Source organism: Sphaerodactylus townsendi, linkage group LG04, assembly GCF_021028975.2.
Source record: "Sphaerodactylus townsendi isolate TG3544 linkage group LG04, MPM_Stown_v2.3, whole genome shotgun sequence".
NCBI lineage: Eukaryota > Metazoa > Chordata > Lepidosauria > Squamata > Sphaerodactylidae > Sphaerodactylus > Sphaerodactylus townsendi.
The window spans coordinates 54,280,766-54,303,338 of record NC_059428.1 but is presented as its reverse complement, the minus strand read 5'-3'; the positions used below and the strand labels follow the sequence as shown (position 1 = coordinate 54,303,338).

General features: G+C 37.8%; 1 protein-coding gene across 1 annotated transcript; it reads right to left on the bottom strand.

Moving 5' to 3' along the window:
• Positions 1-4,451: 4,451 nt before the first annotated feature.
• Positions 4,452-9,759, bottom strand: LOC125430461 (putative uncharacterized protein MYH16). The gene is made up of 2 exons (XM_048492365.1): positions 8,193-9,759; positions 4,452-4,531 (listed from the first exon to the last, which is right to left on the bottom strand). Exons 1-2 carry the CDS (start codon positions 9,083-9,085, stop codon positions 4,489-4,491), a joined length of 936 nt encoding a protein of 311 aa, XP_048348322.1. The 5' UTR covers positions 9,086-9,759; the 3' UTR covers positions 4,452-4,488.
• Between the last annotated feature and the right edge of the window lie 12,814 nt (positions 9,760-22,573).

Sequence of the window (22,573 nt, the reverse complement as noted above, 5' to 3'; positions counted from 1 at the left end):
AAAGCTAAAGAGGCGGTTGCAGACCAGCAGGGCATGAGACAATTCACCAGCCACTAGGAAGCTGGAGCAGGGAGCTCCCAAGAGGGAGGAAACCTCATGAGAGTGATAAAAGTGAGTCAGGGAAAGTGGGAGTTTGGTTGGTGTGATACAGGGGCTCAAGCTTGCAGTTCTGTTAACTGCATGACAAAAGCAAAGAGCTTATGAACCAAAGAGCTTATTGGTTCTGGTGGGTTTTCCGGGCTGTGTGGCCGTGGTCTGGTGGATTTTGTTCCTAACGTTTCACCTGCATCTGTGGCTGGCATCTTCAGATCACAGAGAAAAGTCTGTTTTACACTGTGTCTAAGTGATATGGGAAAGTTTAGTGTGGTATATTGTCCATGTCCCAGGGTGGGGAACCAATCATTAAGCGTTTGGGTGGAACTTGCTATGCAAAGGTGTGGTTGAGTGCATTGTATTGTAGGTGGGGTTATCAGTCCATTTTTTAAAAACAGGCTTTGCTAATTTTTAACGTCTCTTCTTTCTTATTGAAGTTGTCCTGGTGTTTGTGAATTTCAATGGCCTCCCTGTGCAGTCTGACATAGTAAGCTTCTGAATTGTCCAGAATGTCAGTGTTCTCAAATAAAATATTATGTCCAGTTTTGTTTAACACATGTTCTGCAACTGCAGATTTTTCAGGATGGTTAAGCTGACAGTCTTTCATGTTCCTTAATATGGGTCTGAATGCTGCATTTTGTGGTTCCTATGTAGACCTTTCCACAGCTACAGGGTATGCGGTATACTGCTGCAGAAGTCCCTTGCTGAGCATAGCATTTGCTGTATTTTCCTGGTGGGTTTGAAGATGGTCTGTAGGTAATACTTTTTCATCAGTTTCCCTATTTGATCTGTGATTCCCTTGATGTATGGTAGAAATATGGTGGGCTGTTTCTCCTCAGTTTTCTGGGTTTTTTCTTGGCCTACAGAAATCAGAAGAGCTTTAAGGTCATTGAAATTCACAAATACCAGGATTGGTTCCCCATCCTGGGACATGGACAATATACCACACTAAACTTTCCCTTCTCACTTAGACACAGTGTGAAACAGACTTTTCTCTGTGGCCCTTTCCGCATGGGCCAAAAACGACGGCCTGGGGGCGGTAAAAACACCGCCCCCAGGCCGCCGTTCGCACAGGCGGCGCTGCTGCGTTGCAGCAGCGCCGACCTGACTGCGCTTCCTTCCCCCCAGGGCGGCGTCAGGCCGCTCTAAACAACAACCCTTTAAAGGATTGTTTTTGAGGGAACAGTGCTGATCCTCATGCTCTAGCCACCCACTCAGCCAGGGGAAGAGAGAATGGATGTTAATGAACAGCCTTGTTGAGATCTGCAGAATGGTGGAAGTTTGCACAAACTTATCTATAAGTACTGGCAACTATATCAAAAATTAAAAAAAGCACAGGGCTTTTCTGTTCAAATCTTGGGAGAAGGAGATGTTGAGAAACAAAATTTATTTCTGGGCTCGGGTCCTGAACAAAGTCCATATTGGGATTTAAAAATGTTTTCTCTGTCAGCGAAGATAGATGTATAGCGGGGGAATCACTTGCATCCAATTATTGTCAATTCCACTGAACTAGTGCCGTACTGGTGCCATAATACTGGTGAACTAGGGGTAGCAACCATTGCACAGCAAGGGAAGGCAACTTCCCCTTGCAATGGATCTGGTTCCCTCAAGGATGGCTAAATTACCCTAGTTCACTCTTGATTCTTTCAGTACAGACTTCTGCCACCAGCAATACCCCATTTTTCCTTCCTAAAAGGGGATCTGAACACTTCTGAATGGGAATGACTGCCTGGTGTTCCCTGTTTCTGAAAATACCACCCCCCACACCACCTTAACCAAGTAAGAAAAAAAACCACTTTCCTTTTTACAGTCACATGGCCAAAATTGTGGATGGCATGAGAAAGTTAAAGGCCTACTCTCAACACCATTGTTAAGGTTAAAAAAAAAGGTAACCAAGGTAGACAGGTTTTATTCAGACAGACATTCAATTTAGAAACTTTGTAACATATTCAGCTATCAGGCAGAACCAATACAAATGTAACCAAAACATAAGGAAAACAACTGATACAGCATGTTTTTTCACTAACCCTGCTATTCTAAACACCTTGATCTTACCCCAGTCTGCCAGAGTCTTTTCAGTCAGAGCAACTGCCAGCAACTGCCAATGGTCTTAACTAACTGATGCCAGCTTTTCCCCAATTGGTGGAAAGCTGTCAGTGGTAGGATTCTGAGTGTCCCCTACCCCGATTACCAGAGTGGTTGCTATTCCTACAGATTCATATCAGCAGCTGGTTCAGCAAAATCAATGGAAGAAAGAATTTTGTGTGTTGTAAATCCATCAGTACTATAAAGTACCGAACTATGTTTTTTTTGCAAATGCAACTGGCCATCCTGACTGGGGACAATGAAATGGTCAGCTGCAGTTTCACTCACAGAAAGTAACAGAGACATAGAAGGCAGAGGATGAACTCAGGAAGAGGATTTTGATCTATGGAGGGGACAGGCAGAGAAAGGAGATAAAATCTCTTTCCATGGAGAGACAAGCTCCATTTCTGATAATTTTATCTGGAGGAAGGGGTTCTCACAGTTGGGCTCCATTATGATGACCACCTTTGCCACATGAAGTAGACAAAAGCCTTGGTTGTACAGGCAAAGACTCCAATATAATGGGAAGATTTCAGATCACTGTAGTATTGGCTAGGATATACAGAGGCGTTCATAGTTATTTCATTAATAGTTTTAGCCAAGGCATAGTTATTCTTAACTGATAAAGGCTTACTGAAGTTTAAGATTTTAAATGATCTGTTTTCCAACTGATTGAAAGTAATTTCCTTCAGATGTCTGTCTAAAGTAAGGGCCGTCCTATTCTTTGCTATGTGTCAAGGGCAGGAGTTGGCACCCATAACTTGTCAAACTGATTGTGCTGAAGCATGAATTATTTCCCTGGCAGAACAGCATCACAGCAAGGAGTTGAATTCCTTCCCTGTATTCAAGGATGTTCTGAGAACACAAGGCACTTTTGACAAACAACTGAATTAGTCTTTTTCCTCCACTTCAAGAGATAAGGGCACGGATTATAGTTTGAGACATTGTTCTATGGTGTTGCAAAGCAAGGAAACTGTGTCAACCAAGTGATAAAGTGGGTCTGAGTCTTAGCATAGCAATTTTTTCACCTTCAAGCCCCCTTTCCCTTTCATATTCTGATCATAGATCCTAAGAAGTTGTCTGTAAGAGAGTTCACCTTTCTTTTCATGTAAAAGTTGGTGCCATAATGATGTCACACTTGATTAGCATATGTATTTTTACAAAACCTTAACAAAATTTGTAATATTGTTTCTACCAGTAGCTAGAAATCTATTTTGACTGCAATCACAATGACTTCCCATTAAATCATATAAACTATTCATTAGGACCTTTGTTTTCTAAAGATCATAAGATACGACCACACATGCACATTTTGCAACATATGATCGTGGCGGCGAAAATCATCTTGGCTCAAGTCTGGAAATTGGAAACATACCTACAATTGAGGACTGGAAGCATATGGTTGACAGAATAATTATGAATAATCACCAATTATGCAATTTTCCATTTGAAACATATGAGATGGATTGGCATTTATAGGTAGAATACATGAAAAAAGACAAAGATATGCACATTCTATCTATAGAACATTGATATACTAAACACAAAATGCTGTGTAACTATGAGCTTTACAATAGGATAAAATAGATCTGGAAGGAATAACTTTTTAATTTTTTTTTTATTTTATTATTTCAACCATATAAAACAATATTACACAATACAAAACAAATTTACAGTAAAACTTCACATAACACATCCATATAACACATATATCTTTTCTTCCTAATTCTTTAACTGGGTGAATAAAGAAATTCCTTTCTCCACAGATTCTTATCTTATTCCCAAAAATAATATACTTCGTATTTACTACTCCCTAGCAGCCTTAACTATATGTCTCTAGTTTGAAAAAAAAAATTTTTCCATAATACAAGCCAAATGTTGCTTTGTATATGTCATTTCGAAACTCATTATCCCCTTCACTTATATACTCGAAGTAAAATTCTATAATCAAATACAAAATATATCTATCTTATATCTTATACGCTTGCTTTTTTTAAATTACTTTTATTATATATATCGAAATAATCTATTTCCTGCAGTAGATATTTTTCTTCGATGATTAATTCACAATTCAGCATTTTCATAGGTATAAACTACATCACCTTAGCGGAAACTTATCTTTGCATGTTGCGAGGTACTTTACAATATCTTTACACTCCTTCCTCCGTATCCATATATTTTAGCAATGGGGTCCAAGTTTCTTTCAAATCTTTGATGTAACTTATTCTTGATCAGTGATGACGAGCTTTTCATTTGTTCGCGTGATATTCTATAAGAGCGCTCAACCAATCTTCAATTGATGGAACCTTTTCACAATTTCGAATTCTTGGCTACAAAATGGCCCACCAAGCGGCTGTAGTCATATCAGATAAAGAGTTTTTACTCAGCGCAAAAGTTGATTCTTGTTTTTCTTACGTGTTAAAATTAAGAAATGAAGCTCTTTGCTGAACTTTATTTTATTACCCAAAATTTTGCCACAATCACGAGTATATATTTTTGTTAATATTCTGCTATTTTTTTACAGTCCCATCAGATATGTTCGTATGATCATATTTATTCCAGCCACTTCGCCCAGCATTTGTTATTTTTTTTGTTTTGTACATCTTTTGCTATTTTTAAGCACAGGCACAGATCGCCGCCTATAAAACCATCTTAACCGAATTTTCTCTTGAAATTTATACTGTTTTATTAATAGAATTTTATATGTTTCCTCATGTTACATCCCATTCTTCTAATGCTCTGTTCTGACTTATTGCTTTGCCCAGATAATCCGCCATTGTTTTTTATTATACCTGATTCCATTTGTTTTATTAATGCTGTTCCATGAACTCTTTTAATTATATATTTTTCGTCTTTAAATAGAGCCAAGGCCAAAGATTACGCTTGTGCCGTTCAAACCGCCCTTTCTCCACATCCTGCTTGAACTTATCCTTCGTCTGGGTATGCCGAGATCCTCACTGGCACTGTTATTCCATCCATTTACCATGATTTCTTCCCTTTCTTTAATTTTCCAGTTATTATTAGTCCCTATAACTATATCCTTATATCTTACTGCATTATATATTACTTCAATTGGTCTTAATGCTACTGCTTCTTGTGGAGATATCCACCCTGGTGTTTTTATAAGTGTTGTTCTTTTATATTCTTCCCAGACTAGCCTTAAAGCTTTTCTAATGTAGTGATTGTCGAATTCTTTGTTTACTTTAATCTTATTATGCCATAAATATGCATGCCATCCATAGATCAGATTAAACCCCTCCACATTTAGTATTTCCTTATTTTCTAGCGCCATCCACTCTTTGATCCACACCATGGCTGCAGCTTGGTAGTATATTTTTAAGTTCGGTACACCTAACCCTCCTCTTTCTTGACTATCACACATGTTTTTGTAACTAATCCTGGGCTTTTTACCATCCCAAATATATTTTAATATATCTCTCTTCCATTGCTGAAAACACTTATTAGAGACAATAATAGGAATTGTTTGAAAGAGAAAAATCATTTTAGCTAAAATATATTGTTTTACTGCTGCTATTCTTCCCAACAATGACAGTTTCATTTTTTCCCATCTTACTAATTCCTTCTTAATTTCTTTCCATGTATTTTCATAATTGTTTTTATACAACAGTGAATTATTTTTTGCTAGTACTATTCCCAAATACTTCAACTTATATACTAGTTCGTATTTTAATTCAAAGTGAATTTTCCTTTCTTGGTTATTATCCATGTTAAATATCATTATTTTCTATTTGGTCTCATTCACTTTAAGTCCTGAGACTTCACCAAATTCCTCCAATGTCTCTTTCAGCTGCCGGATTGATTCTCGAGGCTGTTCGCACATTATTACGATGTCATCAGCAAACAATCTTATTTTATACTCTTCCTCTTTTACTTTAACACCTTTAATTTTCATATTCTCCTTTATTTTTTGCGCCAATATCTCAATTGCGAATATAAATAATAACGGGGATAAGGGGCACCCCTGTCTAGAACCATTTGTAATCTTTATAATGGGAGAAAGATCATCATTTATTTTTATTTTTGCAGTCTGATTCGAATATATGGCATTTACCCAATTTAAGAATTTGTCACCACAATCAGCTATTTTTAGGACTTTTAACATATATTCCCAGGAAAGCGAATCAAATGCTTTCTCTATGTCAAGAAAAATTAACGCCGCTTGTTTGTCAATTCTTTTGTTCAAATATTCAATTAAATCAATTACAATCCTTATGTTATTTCTTAAGTATCTTTTCGGCAAGAATCCGTTTTGTTCTTTTCCTATAATGTCTCCTAACACTTCTTTGAACCTCTTTGCCAACACAGATGTCAATATTTTATAGTCTGTGTTCAGAAGTGAAATGGGACGGTAATTCTTAACCAATAATGGGTCCTGCCCCTCTTTTGGTAGTAAAGTTATTACCCCTTCCTTCCATGTATTTGGTATTTGATTCTTATTTATGATGTTATTCATTACTGATTGTAAAATACTTACTAACTGATCTTTATATGCCTTATAGAATAAGGCCGTAAAGCCATCTGATCCCGGAGATTTCCTTAGCTTTAGTCCTTTAATAACCTCTATTATCTCTTGTTGCGAAATTTCTTTATTTAATATCTCTTTATGGGACTTTCTTAATTTTATCTTACAATTTTCCTTTAAATATTCCTCTATTCTTTCCTCTTTTATCATTGGTGCTTTATATAAATTTTTGTAGAAATCCATAAACTTTTTACTTATTTCCGATTGCTTAACCAAAACATTCTCTCCATCTTTTATAGCACTTATTCTCCTCTTCTGTCTTTCCTGTCTCAGCCTCCACGCCAGCCATCGACCTGGTTTATTTGCGTTTTCAAAGTTATTTAACCGTACATATTTTAGCTTTCTTTCCATATCATTTACTATAATCATGGACATTTGGCTTTGCAAATTTTTCAATTCCACTTTTAATTGGTTGTTTTTTGGGTCATTCTGTATTTTTTCTTCCCATTCTTTCATTTTACTTTGTAGTTCTTTTTCTTTCTCTTCTCTCACTTTTTTCCATCTGCTCCCCTCTCTCATAAATATACCTCTCATATATGCCTTACATGTTTCCCAAACAATATTAATATCTACTTCTCCTGTTATATTTTCCTTCAGGAATAGTTCTAATTCCTTTCTCCCAATCTCTAAGCTTTCGTTTTTTAACAAATACTCATTAAGTTTCCACTGTCTATATCTTTTTCCCTTACTTATACTCCATGTTATCACACTGTGGTCTGATAACCATTTTGGCAGAATTTTTATATCCTTGGTTATGGTGTTTAATTTTTTCGTTCCCAAAATCATGTCTAACCTTGTAAAGGATTTATAAAAATCCGAAAAAAAGGTAAATTCACGTGCTGTCCCATTGTGGGATCTCCATATGTCTTCTAATGCATAATGTTCTTTCAATTCAAAGAAAGTTTCTGGCAGTTTTCCTCCCATCTTTTTCCTTTTACCCATCACTTTTTTGTCTTGTTCCAATGACATTACCCCATTCCATTATGCCACATTCCATCATACATACATTTTCATAGTCCAAGTCCATAAGTTTCTCCATTAGGTGGCTATAAAATATCCCTTTTTTCTCATTTGGGGCACACACCCCAACAACCAATATTTTTTCTCCCAGCCAATCTAGTTCTACAGCTACAAACCTACCCTCATTATCTTTCATTATTTCTTTTGGGTTAAGATGTTCCTTAACATAAAGTACCACCCCTTTCTTTTTTTTTATATTAGCTGAAATAAAATGTAATCCTAATTTATTATTATGTAAGTAGTGCTCCTCCCCCTGCTTTATGTGAGTCTCCTGAAGACATATTAAGTCCAATTTTTGTTTCTTTAGATAATAATATAATTTTCTCCTTTTTTGTGGAGCATTAGCCCCATTTATATTCCACGAAATTATATTCATCTCTGTCATAGTTGTATGTTAATTAAATAAGCAGATATTTTCTTTCAGCCTTCAGAATAAAAAAATTATTTAAACCTTAATGATGGTTGTTGCTTAAATATTTCTTTTTGGTCCTTTTGGATTTTCTTCAGGCATTCTTCTGCTTGTTGTTGATTTGAAATCCTAATTCTTTTTGAGTGGTAAAATATCATTAACCCCTCCAATAAGTCCCATCTGAATCTTATATGAGTTTCCCTTAGGTGGGTAGCTAGTTGTTCATATTTTTTCCTTCTGCTCCGTATTTCTGTAGGAACTTCTTTCAGGATTACAATCTCCTTTTTCTCAATTATCATTTTAGTCTTTGAGTTTTTAATCAGTATCTCATCTCTTGTTCTTTTCCTTGAGAAAAACACCAAAATGTCACGTTCATATTTTCTCTCCTCCTTTCCTCTGTAATTCAGCCTTACAACATTCTCAATGTCATCTTCTATTACATCTTCTTCAGTATCTAAATATTTTGCCACATTGTTAATTATCAATGTTCTTAATTTTTCCTTACTTTCTTTATCTTCCTCTACAACACCTCTAAATCTCAAAATTTTTTCCTTTCTTTGCACTTCTGCCATAAGAATTTGGTCTTTCAATTTACTAAATGTTTCTTCATTTCCTTGCCATTTCTCCTTAACATGTTTCCACTCTTCTTCCATCTCTTTATGTTGCTGTTCTATTTTTTCTACCTTTACCTCAATATCTTTTATATGTTTCATTTCTTCTTTAAGATCACTTAATTCATTCACAATCTTGTCATAATTCGTATTTAACTTGTTGCAGCCTGCGTTGAGGCTATTAAGCTTATCTTCCATCTCATTAAACCTTGTAGTTGTATCTTTTTGTAAAGTTTTCATCATTTCCATCATTAAGTCTATCTTATCCATTTCTGCTTTCTCCGCCTTATCTGGAATGCTGTTTTTCCTTTGACCTCTAGACATTTTTAAATTTATAGCCGTCACGCTTATTTTTATCACTGTGATTATTTACACAGTCTTAGTACTGTCTCTTTAAGTGCTGGAAGCGAAAGCACCCAGAAACAAATCTTCAACCAAAAGTACTTTTTAGAGGCTTTATTGCCGCTTCTTAGTTTTTATTTTTTGCTTTTATATAGCTTAGTAAGTCATATGGAATGCTTAAATACTCCAGACGGGGAGGGGACTGTAGCATATCTTTTTCTACTTGACTGTATCTTCAGTTCCTCAACATGTCCTCCCCCTTTTCGCCGTAAGCTCTTTCCTTTTTGCCCACTCTGTTAAACTTCCTTCAGGTTTTTAGTTGGATTTATAAAGGCTTGCTACTTGCGTTTTTGTAACCGTTCTGGGTGGAAATGTAAATGCATCCACTCCTCTCCCTAGTGACAGCTCTCCGGCTTTTTCGGCTCCAGCTGCAGCCGTCGCTCTGCTTCACTCCGCAGCGGCTCGCTCTGCCTCTCCCTCACACTCTCCCATGGGCTGGAAAATGCTGGAAAGGGCCCGTCGCCGTTTCTCTGTCCTCGCACCCCTTCTTTCCAAGGGGATTTTTTGAACCTCCGGATCCTCTCCCTTCCGAGAAAGCCCCGTGGTTCATCAAAAAAAGAGAGGAATTTGGAGGAGTGTACCGCTCACACCACCCGTCAACCGGAAGTCTGGAAGGAATAACTTTGATGGATGGGGAAGAGTATATATATATATCTAATAACAAAACAGTTAAGGTTGGACTCAGATTGTTGTATAATGCTGTTAAGACCAAGTGTTTACCTTCAGTGAATGCTTATGTGGATCATATATGTTGGATTATTTATGTTAAAATTTGGAAAATCATAATAATTTTTTTAAAGAAATCATTTTGACTGCAATCTAAAATAAAGTTGATTTTTACATCTCACTCCTTGGCATCTAATTGATTGGATTTGTGTGTGGTACCAGAGTCAAAAACCTGGATTCTCAAATTGGGGAAACAACTGTCATTTATAAGTTTAAAGAGCCTACCTTAGAATAAAACCAGCTGCTAGAGCATCTATAGAGTTGGGGGACAAGGGATTGCTAGATTTCTATTTCCCTGGAAGTGTACAACTATGGCAAGCAGCCCTGTGGTGACCAGTTGCTTGGTAGCAGGATACATGAATACTAGGTGGATTCTTCACTTGGCCACATGGAAGGAAAACAGGGAATTATGGCTTTCTTAGTAAGTAATTCCAAAAAATGGACCAGCTGGTAGCAGTGCACTGAGGAAGCAACACAAAAGAAACCCTCTGAGAGATGAGTGAGCCAGGAGATTAGCATATCGCCAGTTGGAGAAATGGAATGACCCCTAATACCTAGATGTCTTAGCAAATGGAATCAGTGTATTGGCCCAAAAGTCAGCAGGACAGTTTTGCCCCAGGTACAACTGTGTAAGCCTATATACTGGAAAAATTAATTGGACAATGTTCATTGCTTAAGTGTGTTCTTAGATTCCATGGGGCCCAATAGGATTTCATACAACTGATTTTTTTATTGACAAGATATATTGGATCTCAGAGAAAGCAGAAAGAAAATAATTGCTAGCATTGTTGCTCACATGTGAACACCAACTTTGCACAGCACTGCAACATGATATAAACAGAATTCACATGCTTCTTCTTGTTCAAGAGGTTTTTTTTCATTCTCATGCAATTTCTTAGCAACCAAAAATTATCTCCTTAAGGTAATTTCATTTTTATCTCAAAGTGCTCTATTGTGAAGTTTAAATCAACCTTTTCATCAGACACTTTCCATATGCAGAAGGACATGTTTGGGTTGAGCCCATTATTTCTTATTGGATAACACTCTCATGATAGTTCTTTTGTGCATTTAATTCCTCCTGCCTTTGCCAAGTGTTCTATTCCACTTAAATACAAACTTCATTGACTCTTCAGAGTGATTTTGTCTCTGTTTTTCCTGTGAGAGGCCATTGATTAAAATATTGTTCCTTTCTTAGAAGGGGGATTTCAATGAAGATGAAAACATTCTTTTTAAACATTCAACATGCAATTGGCATATAGTAATTAAAAAGAATGTGACCATTCCTGGAATATAGTTTTTTTTTCCTGGCCAGGATTCCAGTAAGATGCAATTTAGGAAACAGACTATTTGACAACAATGAGCAATATCAAACGATCTGGGGAAACATAGTAATAGTTTTGTTTGAAGCACTAGAATTATACCAGTTGTTGAGCATAAACTGTGCACCTGTGCCTATTGTGACTGCACAGTTAATATACGAGCGGAATAAACATTTTGTTACAAGCTCAAATGGAATGTGATTCTTTAGTAAAGCTCTGTTACATACAGAGAGATTTATTAGTGCATCTAGTGCAGTGTTATAATGCCTATCATGATAACTAGATGATCCTGTGTAATTTTCACTTCAGTTTTTCAGCAGTGTCAGATGACATGAGAACTGATGATAGATATTTCATACCTTGTTAATGTAACCTCCAGATCAGGCTATTGTAACATAAAGTAAGTGGGGCTGCCTTTAAAGATGTCTCAGAAACTTCAGTTGTCTCTCTTGTCTGGGTGACACCACTCAGAACATATTTCTCCAGTGTTGCACTTAACGATACTGTTTGTTCCTGGATCCAATTTAAACTGATCATTATTACTTCAAAAGCCTGTCACACCCTGGGTTCCCAAATTTGTTGAACCATATGTTATACTTACATGTGCTAATGCCATTCTCTAGACAGCTCTATCTCTTAGAATTGTCCATATTTATTTATTTATTTATTTATTTTTATTATTTATTTAAAACATTTTAATGTTACCTTTCCACACAGAGCAGAGTCCCAAGATAGCAAATCATCAAAACTTCAAAGCAGATTTAAAAATACATATAAAACACAGGTACATAGACATTCACAAAAATATATAAACAGGAAGGAAGATCAGTGAGGGAATGTCAAACAAAACAAAGTCTTCATCGACTGGTGTACAACAGAAATAGAGAACAACCAAATCTCCTTGGGGAGAGAGTTCCATAGTTCCAAAGCCACATCTGAGAAGGCTTGTTCCCAGGTTGCCATCCATCCAATCTCAGGTGGTGAAGGCACCTTTAATCAGGGTCTTCAATGATAACCATAGTGGGTACATATGGGAATCAGCAGTCCTTAATGAATTCAGGTTCCAAACCATGCAGGGCTTTAAATGTCAATGCCTTGAATTGAGTCTAAAAACAAATTGGGAGCTAGTGTAGGTGGAACAAGACTGAACTGATATGGTTTCTGTTGCATTCCAATCAGATTCTGGCCACAACATTCTTCCCCAGTTGTAACTTTTGAACTTTCTTCAAGGGCAGTGTGCAGTAGAGTGATTACAGTCATCTAATTTAGATACTACCAGAGTGTATACAACAATAGCAAAATCATTTTGTCCAGGAAGGACCAAAGATCTCTCACCAGTCAATGATAGTGAAAGGAGCTCCTAGACATTGCTGTCACCTGTTTATCTTAACTTAATTGCACAGTTGACATCACATATTCCAATATGTTGGGATAAGTGATCCTGGTAGTTGGAGATTACCCGTTATCGTAGTTAGCAGAGCGGCACGGGTGGCTAGAACACAGCAGAAGCCTTACCTCGTGTGCGTGCGTGCGCGTGATGAATCCCAATGTGCGGCAAGCTTACTCAAAAGAAAGTCGGTCAGTTATAGTTTCTAGTCTAATAAAGAGAGTATTTATTAGTGAACTCCATTCTGGATAGAAAGGTAGGTAAATAGAGTCACTATGCTATCTTAATCTAGCTGGATGGAGATGGATGCGAGGAGCATCCATCCTCTCTCTAGGCATGGTAGGAAGAAGTGGGAGAAGGGGTCGAGGAAGAAGCCGGAAGGAAGGAAGTCCCTGAGAGTATCAGTCTAACATCAAAGGGATAGAACCAGCATGATAGAGTAAAGGTGTCAAATCCCTAGGTCCCTATCTAGCCACTAGCTCTCTAGTAAAAACCCCCTCTGTAGGTTGAGGCAGGAAACAGCGTAACAAAGTCCTTCACTTCCAACACAATAGACATATCAACTTCTTGATTCCTTTGGTCAAATCTACGGATCCTTCAAAAACCATCTGAATAATCCTGCAAAATTAAATCTAGTGTCCAGAAATCCATGCTACTTTACGCACTATATAGTCATGCGTAGCCCAAAACTGGTAGAGAAATCTAGGAGTGGTATTTTGTTATAAAAAATCAATTTGGACCAAATGCCCCTGTGAATAAAAGTGAATAAAAGTGAATAAAAGTGAATAAAAGTTCAAGTTCATCTTAAGAAGTGCTTTAATGTTTAGAGCTATTAGCTGTTAGACATTCCTTGTGGAATACAAAATAAGTTCCCCATGTTCTGTCTCTTCAATCTTAGCAAAAGTCATAGTTTCTAATGACAAACTTCATAGAGTCAAGTTCTGAAATCCATTTTATTCAAAGATGGAGACTTTAACTTGCATGATTTGGAGCCAAACGATCAAGAATCTCCAATTCCCTATGCCTGAGAACTCAGCAAATGTTATCAGCTAATCAATGGAATGCCATCAGTCTTTTCTTTAAACATTTGCTAATATTCTCCTATGAACATTTTTCTAGTGAACAATAAAATCATTCCAGATATCACTGGAGATTGTGAAGCTAAATGACACCATCAAAAATGATACAAGAATGCAAGTCATTAAATTTTTACTCCCAGTCTTATGATGATTATGGTTAATAGGGCAATCAAATCCTGCTGCATTGTTCTCTAACTACATGAATGTTTTGTGGGAGGCATTCATTTTTCATTAAATAAAAACTTACAGTAAGAAGAAGAATGCAATCAACATTAATGACCTGGAGTCTAATTGAAAATGCTGCCTCAGTCACTACTATACTCAGCCATTAAAAAGGACAGTATTAGAATGTTTGTAGACTTATCATTTATATTTTTCCCACATGGTTATATTCCTTAGTTTGATTCAGTCAGTTCAGTTTTCAAATTATAAAATGCATTGTGCTAAAAACAAAAAAGAACTTCAGTACTGACTAGTCTTGGAGCTTGTTCACACATCTTTTCACATTCAATTTTTCATCATTTAAGATATTCATGAATATGCTTCATTGAAAAATATACAAGGTATACAAGGTATACAAGGTAATATCAAGTGATATTAATGAGGGTATGACAGGTTATCCACGCAGGTAAGTTATAACCTGATTTTATAGTTATCAGGTAGTACACATGCATCATAAATTTGCCTTTGATTGCTAATGTTTTGCATAAAATATGGCAATTATCTCAACAGTCTTTGTAGGACTGTGATGTGAATTACTTGGTGAATCCACACTCTTTGGACCTGAGACAGACAATGCAAACAATGCCAGTGGGCAGTGGTAAACAGATAATGGAAACTACATTATTGACATCATACTGCCCTTTAATGATACTCTAAACCCTTTCAACCTGATACAGGCTGTATCCTGCCTAATGATAAAACTTCCCCAGAAATTAATGAGTTTTTTTTAAAAAAACTCAAACATTTCCCCTTGCTATTTTCTACTAGTTTCACAATTCAAATCTTCAATATAGTACAGATTTATACTAAAATAAAACATTGTGCTCAATAATGTATTTGGTTTTGCTGAAAGCAAAATGTATAATAATGTTTTTCTAGGATTGAAAGTGCTATACACACACACACACACACACACACACACACACACACACTTAAGTACACATATATTTTCCTTCATTTTCTTGTGGGTAATTTACAATTCATTCTAATTAAATAGGTTTAATTTGCTCAGTGGGAGCACAGAATGTGCTACAACCTTAGGATAAATGACCAGATTTATGACTTAGCTTGCCTTGAAGCAGTTGGAAGATCATAGCCTATAGCTTAAAATATTACTTCTAGTTACAGATTGAACAGATCAACAGTCTGAAGGATCAAATATCTGAAAATATTTCTGTCAAAGTTAGACAACAGGGACTGATATATTTGCACATTTCCATTTTAAAAAATTCAACAATCAATGTTAGAATTATATTTTTAGACAGAAGGATTTTTTCTTTTCTAGAAATATATGTTATTGTTATCTGTAAGAAAGCAAAAGATCCTGAATTAATATGAGTCATTGGATATACACTCTTTAATGTATGATGGAATTCATTTTGTGATGTCAAATGAAATACTAAACATAACATAATTTACTGACTTTCATGGAATATTTATACAGCCCAATTCGAGGAGGGGGAGCAATTTGGCGGTGCCCAGTGATGGTGCCATTGCAACATAACTGTACAGCCTCCAATAGAGTTCTAGGCGGCGCAGCAAGCAGTCAGAAAAAAAAGATAACCCACTGTCACCTGGAAAACTCCATTTAAAAAGTGACTTATTCCACATGTTTTCGTGCCATAAGGCAGAGAACTGCATCAGAGGCATTTCTGGGCTGAAAGGCCATTGGAAACCAACTACAGTCAGCTCCTTCTCTGGGAATGTCCCTAGTCCACCTCCACCTCCAGCTGTACTGTCATCCTCTTTTATGCCAGTATAGCTCCGGAGTGGCAGCCTCTTCTGGGTTGGGCATAGCAGAGCTGCGCAGCACCCATCTGCCAGCGTGTTCATCCTCTCCACCAGAATATTTGACCCTTGCTCTGGCAGAGTGGCAAACGTGCCAGCACAGGCCCATGCTGCTTCCACAACTCCTTTCATCCTACCTCTAGATTGGGCTGTTATGTTGAATAATTACATCTATAACTGTGTTTTCTTCATGTAGCTTTTTATTTTTTTATTTTAATATGGATGGCCATATCTTTACTTTTACATAGCCTAACCATGTTGCTTATAATCAACCACTTCAAAGAATCAGCAGAAATACTGTGATAGATGTAGCAATAAGTATCCAACATATTACTTTGCTACAGAAGTAATGACCTAAACCAGAGTATCTGCAAAAAATGCATAAATAAAATAGAAAATGAAGGAAATGTCTAAAAATGATGTAGAATGTTCTCTTCTAATTGTTTCTAAAGACTAGGGCCCTTTCCGCATGGGCCAATAACAGCGCCCTAGGGAAGGCAAAAACACCGTCCCTAGGGAGCTGTTCGCATGGGGGGTGCAGCTGCATTGCAGCCATGCTGCCCTTGCTCCCCCCCAGTGGCGCGAAGCTGCTGTTTCACAAACTCACTCCCCAAGCGAGGTTTTTGGGAAACAGTGGCTTCCAACCACTGCCGTGCAAATGGCAGCAGCTAGAAAGCACCATTCCCCCCTTTCCCAAATGCCTTACCATGTTCTCCGGCCACCGGCGCATTGCACAGGCCAGGGGACACGCCCCCCTGCCCTGCGACTTCTGAGCTGTCGCACAGGGCAGGTGTGTGTGTCCCCTGGCCTGTGTGACGTGCCAGAGGCCAGAGGACACGGTAAGGCATTTAGGGGACAGTTCAGCCTGCATGGAGGCTGTGCCGTCTTCCCCACAGCAACCGGGACCGTTCATGCAACGGTCCCGGGGGGGTTGGGTCGGCATCATGTACGCCGACCTAACCCCCAGTGTGGCAGTGCAGAAACGGCCTAGGTCTCTCATATGACTATATGAATACATAGCAGACACAAAATGTGTGTATGTTGAAATAGATATGAATTCAATTTATTTGTTCTATGAATTCGGTCTTTATTATCTACCATTAATTGTTCATATTTTGTAAAAAAAAAGTCTTATACAAATCAAAAATGTCTTATACTTCTCTTATGTTTGCTAGAATTTTGGAGTTCTACATGGTTATAATATAAACATGTTTAAATGGGCATAATATGAAATTTTCAATCACATTATTTTTCAGTCCTGTCCTGTGTCTTCATTATTCTGGGCTAGAGCCTTGATTGTTGTTAGTGAAGAAATTTGTTTTCCCTCAAGCCAGACTGCATTGATGAGGTAGCAACCTGCTTGCTCTGGACTTGCTGTTCCAGACTGATTATGAGAAACGATACAAAAGACTTCTGATAGCTAAGCATATGCACAGACCTAATTCCTAATTCATTTAGAGATATAGGTTGTTAGTTCCTTTTCACAGTCTTGCAATTAGAATGGTTCCCTGATGATGTCTGAGAACAAAATGAATTACTGCTGTGACTACCACCACCACCACCACCACCACCACTACAAAAATGTTGCATCGCATCTGAATTATTGGGCAGAAAACATATTACATTGATCAAAATGATGCAATTGGTCTTGCTGTGGGGCAATGGTTTTAAAATTTCAGGGTCCTTTGAGGTGAATGGATGATATGGAATTATAAGGAGAGTTCTGTTACAACCCCAGCTTTAAGAAAAAGAAGAGTTGGATTTATATCCCCCCTTCTCTCATATAGGAGACTCAAAGGGGCTTACAAAATTCTTTCCCTTTCCCTCTCACAACAAACACCCTGTGAGATAGGTGGGGCTTTAGGATCCAGAACTATTGTGCTGACCTTAGGAAAGAGGCATTCATGGCAGTTGAATCATGGATTGATTTGTTCCAGTCCAACTTCAAATTAAGATGGAGGACAGATTGACTGGGAGGTAGTGCTGCCAACCAAAGAGGGAGCAGCAGAATGGAACTACGTACTGATGCACCAGCCTTGTGTAACAGTTCTTACTACCTGCTATTAACCCACCCATGCTCCCTGTAATATTATGACTAGGAAAAATAAGGCCAGCAGTAGCCACTGGTCAAGTTTAAATTTGCCACAAAAAGGCAGCCAGGGATAGACTGCTTACTACAGCCTGTCTGCAATCAAAATATTAACATAATTTAACTCATAGATCAGGTAATTTAAATAAATAGTTAAACCCAAGAAGTTATCTTGAGTCTTTATTTGGGATACCAGGGCAATGGATACATAACAATTCTGTCCTGTGAAAATCTTTTGTGTGGTGTAGTGGTTAAGAGCAGGTGCACTCTAATCTGGAGAACTGTGTTTGATTCCCCACTCTGCCACTTGAGTCGTGGAAGCTTATCTGGTGAACTAGATTAGCTTGTGCACTCCAACGCATGTCAGCTGCATGACCTTGGGCTAGTCACAGTTCTTCAGAGCTTTCTCAGCCCCACCTACATCACAGGCTGTTTATTGTGAGGAGGGAAGGGAAAGGAGTTTGTAAGCCCCTTTGAGAAAGGGGGGATATAAATCCAACTCTTCTTCTTCTTCTTCTTCTTCTTCTTCTTCTTCTTCTTCTTCTTCTTCTTCTTCTTCTTCTTCTTCTTCTTCTTCTTCTTCTTCTTCTGTTCTTTTCTGACAAGTTTTAGACAAAATATGAAGCATTCCAGATATCTGCTATTGAACCAACCTGCAGCTAATGAATACATTTATCTACCAATAAGGAATGTGACTGTTGAATACGTGAGTATTGGGGCATTGGGATTTTACTCAGGAAACTATATTTGCATATGCAGACACCATTCACACATGATTTTCCAGCTTTAGTTTGAGGATCTGTAAGTCTGTATACACAGGCACACTTTCAATAGATATTGAAAATGAGGAATAACTCTTAAGTGAAAATATTGTTTTTAATTTACTACAAAAGCAGAAGAAAATGAATGAAGGAAAGGTGCAAAATTATAATACAAATTACCCTGACCCTTTACTATGTCACCTTTACTTTGCTAAGATTTTTGAGTTCCATGGTATTACATTATACATTCATTTGAACTGGTATAGCATGACATTTTCAAAACACACATTATTTTCCACTTGTGTACTGTATCTTTATTAGTTTTCATTGCTCACAGTAATTCCTAGTGGGAACAATTATTCCACCCATGGCTTATTCCATAAACTCAAAACTCACCCATTTATGTACAAGATACAGAAATATTATTGGAGTGACTAGGTGGACATGGCAAGAAAAAGTTGATTGTCTGGTGACTAGAGGCAATGGAATGGTGTATGGGTTGTAGTAGAAGTGAGCAGGGCTGATTAGCAACACAAAGCTGAATTGGAGGTTGCATAGAAGAGGGAGAAGGGTTTCTGTGTTGTAACAGGCTGATCTCGGCAGATTCAGGGCAGGAAGCCATGTGTCTTTTCTGTGCAACCATTATAGGATGTTGTTGTTGTTTTCTTCTAAATTTAGGGAGGTAGGTTTGCAGCTACAAAGACTTGATATGAGAATCCATGCTAATTTTCATATCAAGTCTTTGTAGCTACAAAGCTCCCTCCCCCCCCTCAAAAAAAATTAAAGGAGAAACAACACATTGCCATAACTGGCAGGAGAAGTTGAGTCCATTCATTACCTGAAGTAGTGGGAAGTCTCTCCCTTTTAGAGTGGGGAATTATCAGGAGCAAGAGCAGACTCTTGGCTTAGCTAATGGTCGGGCAACATGAGGCCTTGATTGCCTATGTAAACCAGAGTCAGCTTTTGAAAGAAGCTGGCAGGAGAGCAAATAAAACTTAACAATTTTTATTAAGGGACAATGGGGTACATAAGCACATGATAAAACCAAAGCACATGATAAAACCAGCGTAACACATTCAGAGTCCTAGGATATAAGAAGTTGTGAGGGAATAGGTCTGGAATAGATGAAGAAATTGGGGAAGTAAGGGTGTAGTCATCTGATCTTGGAGTGGAATGGTTTGATGAATAGAACTGACTGACCAGCACTTAGCTCTGGAACTGACACATTGTGGATCAATATCCCAGATAGGTGTCCAGAGATATTGAACACTGGATACTGGGTGAGTGGGCTTCTTATAGGGAAAAACGGACCCTCAGGGTTATGCAGAGTGATGCTTAATCTTCCAGAAGAAAATTTCCTGCCTATCTGGGGAAAGACAAGCGATGGACATCAACCATAATGGTTGTGTATTGATCTAATGGTTTGAGGTTCCAGGGCTGATGTTCCAGGGTTGGGAGTGTCTCCAAGGGTGAAGCTAACTGATGAAATTACAGTGTCAATGTAAATAAGGTAATTGTTAAAGGCATTAGTCAGAGGCAGAAACATTAATTAGTAAAACACTGGGCAAGTAAGCACATTCATTGCCTTCACCAAGGTGTATGCTCCAGGGCTGGAGATGGGAACACTCTCTAGGGCAAGGTCTTTGTGTTGTCTTTATCCTGTCAGGAAGGGTGTGAGAAAAGCATTGTGCAAGCTGATTTGAAGAGAGACAAATCCTGACATAGTTCTTTCTCCTCAGGGTGCACTGAGATAATGAAGGAATGGGCTCCCCATTTTGGCACTGTACTGCTAGGCACCCCAAGGAGTGGCTGAGGTTGTAGAGATGCCATTGTCTTCCAAACCCAGTGCCGTGATCATCATAGGCCAGTCTGGCAACACATTCATATACTTTATTCACTGAAAATGTGCCCAACCGCAATACCAGCAGAGCAAACATCCCAGGGGAACGTCACCAAACAGCAGGTGGCACAAAGAATTAAAGCAGCAGAACATGGTGGGCAGAAAAAAACAAAAGTGAGAGCTTGCAAATTAGGTAGGAGAAATAAGATGGTTCCTGCTCTCTGCACAGCAAACAGGAAACTTCTTGACCCTGTCTGAGGTAGGGGAAAGAGATCACTAATTTAGCATTTTTTTAAAAAAACCCTGGATTGATTCAAAATAAAACATCCTGGGGATTCTTGGCGGGGGGGGGGGCACTATGCAGTGTTCCTTCCCAAAATGCTTCTTTTAATATCCTCAAGACATTTTATTTGCATTGTGCAGAAATAAAATGGAGAAACAGGAGTGAACAATTGAGTGAAAGAAAAAGGGAGACAGAGAAGGTGATTTTAGAAGTAGACTGACAGAGGTCATGAGAGAAGAAACAGGATAAAAAGAAGATATTTTACATGTCAATGAAGCCAGTAACCAAAAGAGAAAAAGATCAGGGAGATAATTAGGTCATGCACAGTGTGATACTGAAGTCTAAACATTGCCAAAATGCCATGATACTGGAGGGTAGCATTGATGAACCTAGAAAGCCTGCCTAAAGATGGATCTAGATAGCTTGCCTAAAAACATAACCTTATATCTTCAAAATGTTCACATTGTCATTTAATTGTGTTGGGAGAGTAGAAATTTACTCATTGGGAGTTGTTCTGGGATGCTATGTTAATGGAAACAGGAGATGTTACTTTGCAAATTTACTCAGAATGTTACCTTGATCACTATATGATGGTTTGGTATTATTTTGGAAATGTGTAAAGTGTGCTAGAACACTTATTAATGCTTCACAAAAACCAGTCATCCTGTTAATTGTCAGGCCTGGCTTTGCTGGGACGTGGTATCAAGGGGCTAGAACCAAGGTCACACCTGGCCCTGCTATTATCTGTGGCCTAAGGGCCACTTTACTCTGTCTCTTTATTGCTTGCTTGTAACTAGTTGAAGTATGCATAACTTCTCCCATCACCTATTTCCTGGAGATGGGAGGATGACTGTCACAGCCTTGAGCAACTCATAACAGTACTGCATTCATATTATCTTTTCTCAAGCAGGCAATTGTGGGAATCAATAGGAGGGGGGAACTTCTGAATGGGCCATGTTTCGACGTTTGGTAATATAAAGTAGAGGCAAAGCCTTGAGTGTCAACTCTGGCTTTTTGAGGCCTCAGTCTTGACACAGTTCAATAAAGCTCTAGAACTATTCCTGAGTCTAAATTATTGACTAGAGTAATAGACCTTATGCAGTTTCAGGTTGATCTCATGGTGTCACAGTGAAAACTCTTAATGTATGGTGTGTGTGCATATGAGTCTCATAATTCTTGTATGCCTCATTGTAATAATCACATTTTATTCAATTTATTTCCTCTAAGAGTTGATTAAAAGTCCTTGGCCTTGCTAATTCAGAATCTTTTTACACCCACAAACAGTTTATATAGTAATGTTAAAGAAAACTGTAGATTAAATCCAGTTATCATTCACACAAGTGCAAAGTCACATGATAAGCCATGCAACAAAAAGGTTTGTCATTCAAATGACTGGCAACAAAGACTAGTATGTCATGATATTTACAGAATATTCCACATTTAGTTCCTGTGCAAACCTTATGTTAATGAGCAAGTAGACTGGAAGCTTTATAATGTGTATCTTTCATGTCAGTTTTAACAACTCTCTTTTTTTAAATAGGGAAAAATGTGTAAACATACAAACATTCATTTTTATGCTGATTACTTTTCAACCATAAGCAGATATTCTACTTTTTCTGGAAGCTGCCAATTTCCCATTTCCCTTATCAGACATAGTGAATAACACACCTGTTCACTAACTGATTTCATGGCAGTCCCTTGTGTTACTTATTGGATCCAGAGATTTTATCATTGAAATTTGATCTTTTTAAAAACTAATATTTACATTTTGCTTTCAAATTCTCTTTGTAGCAAACTTTCTATGTTTATAATCCTGAGTACATTTATTTATTAGGAAATTTCTTTGAAATCAAAGAAACCTCCTTCCAAGCTAAACTTCTTGAGGATTATATAGCGAGGTATAATCAGCTGTCCTG

Bases quoted from the DNA above. Each gene is read 5' to 3' on its own strand.
- LOC125430461 (XM_048492365.1), bottom strand. From the start codon at position 9,085: ATGTCTAGAGGTCAAAGGAAAAACAGCATTCCAGATAAGGCGGAGAAA. The intron at 4,532-8,192 runs GTTTAAATAATT...ATATGACTACAG, and splicing joins AAGCAACAACCATCATTAAG to CCGCTTGGTGGGCCATTTTG.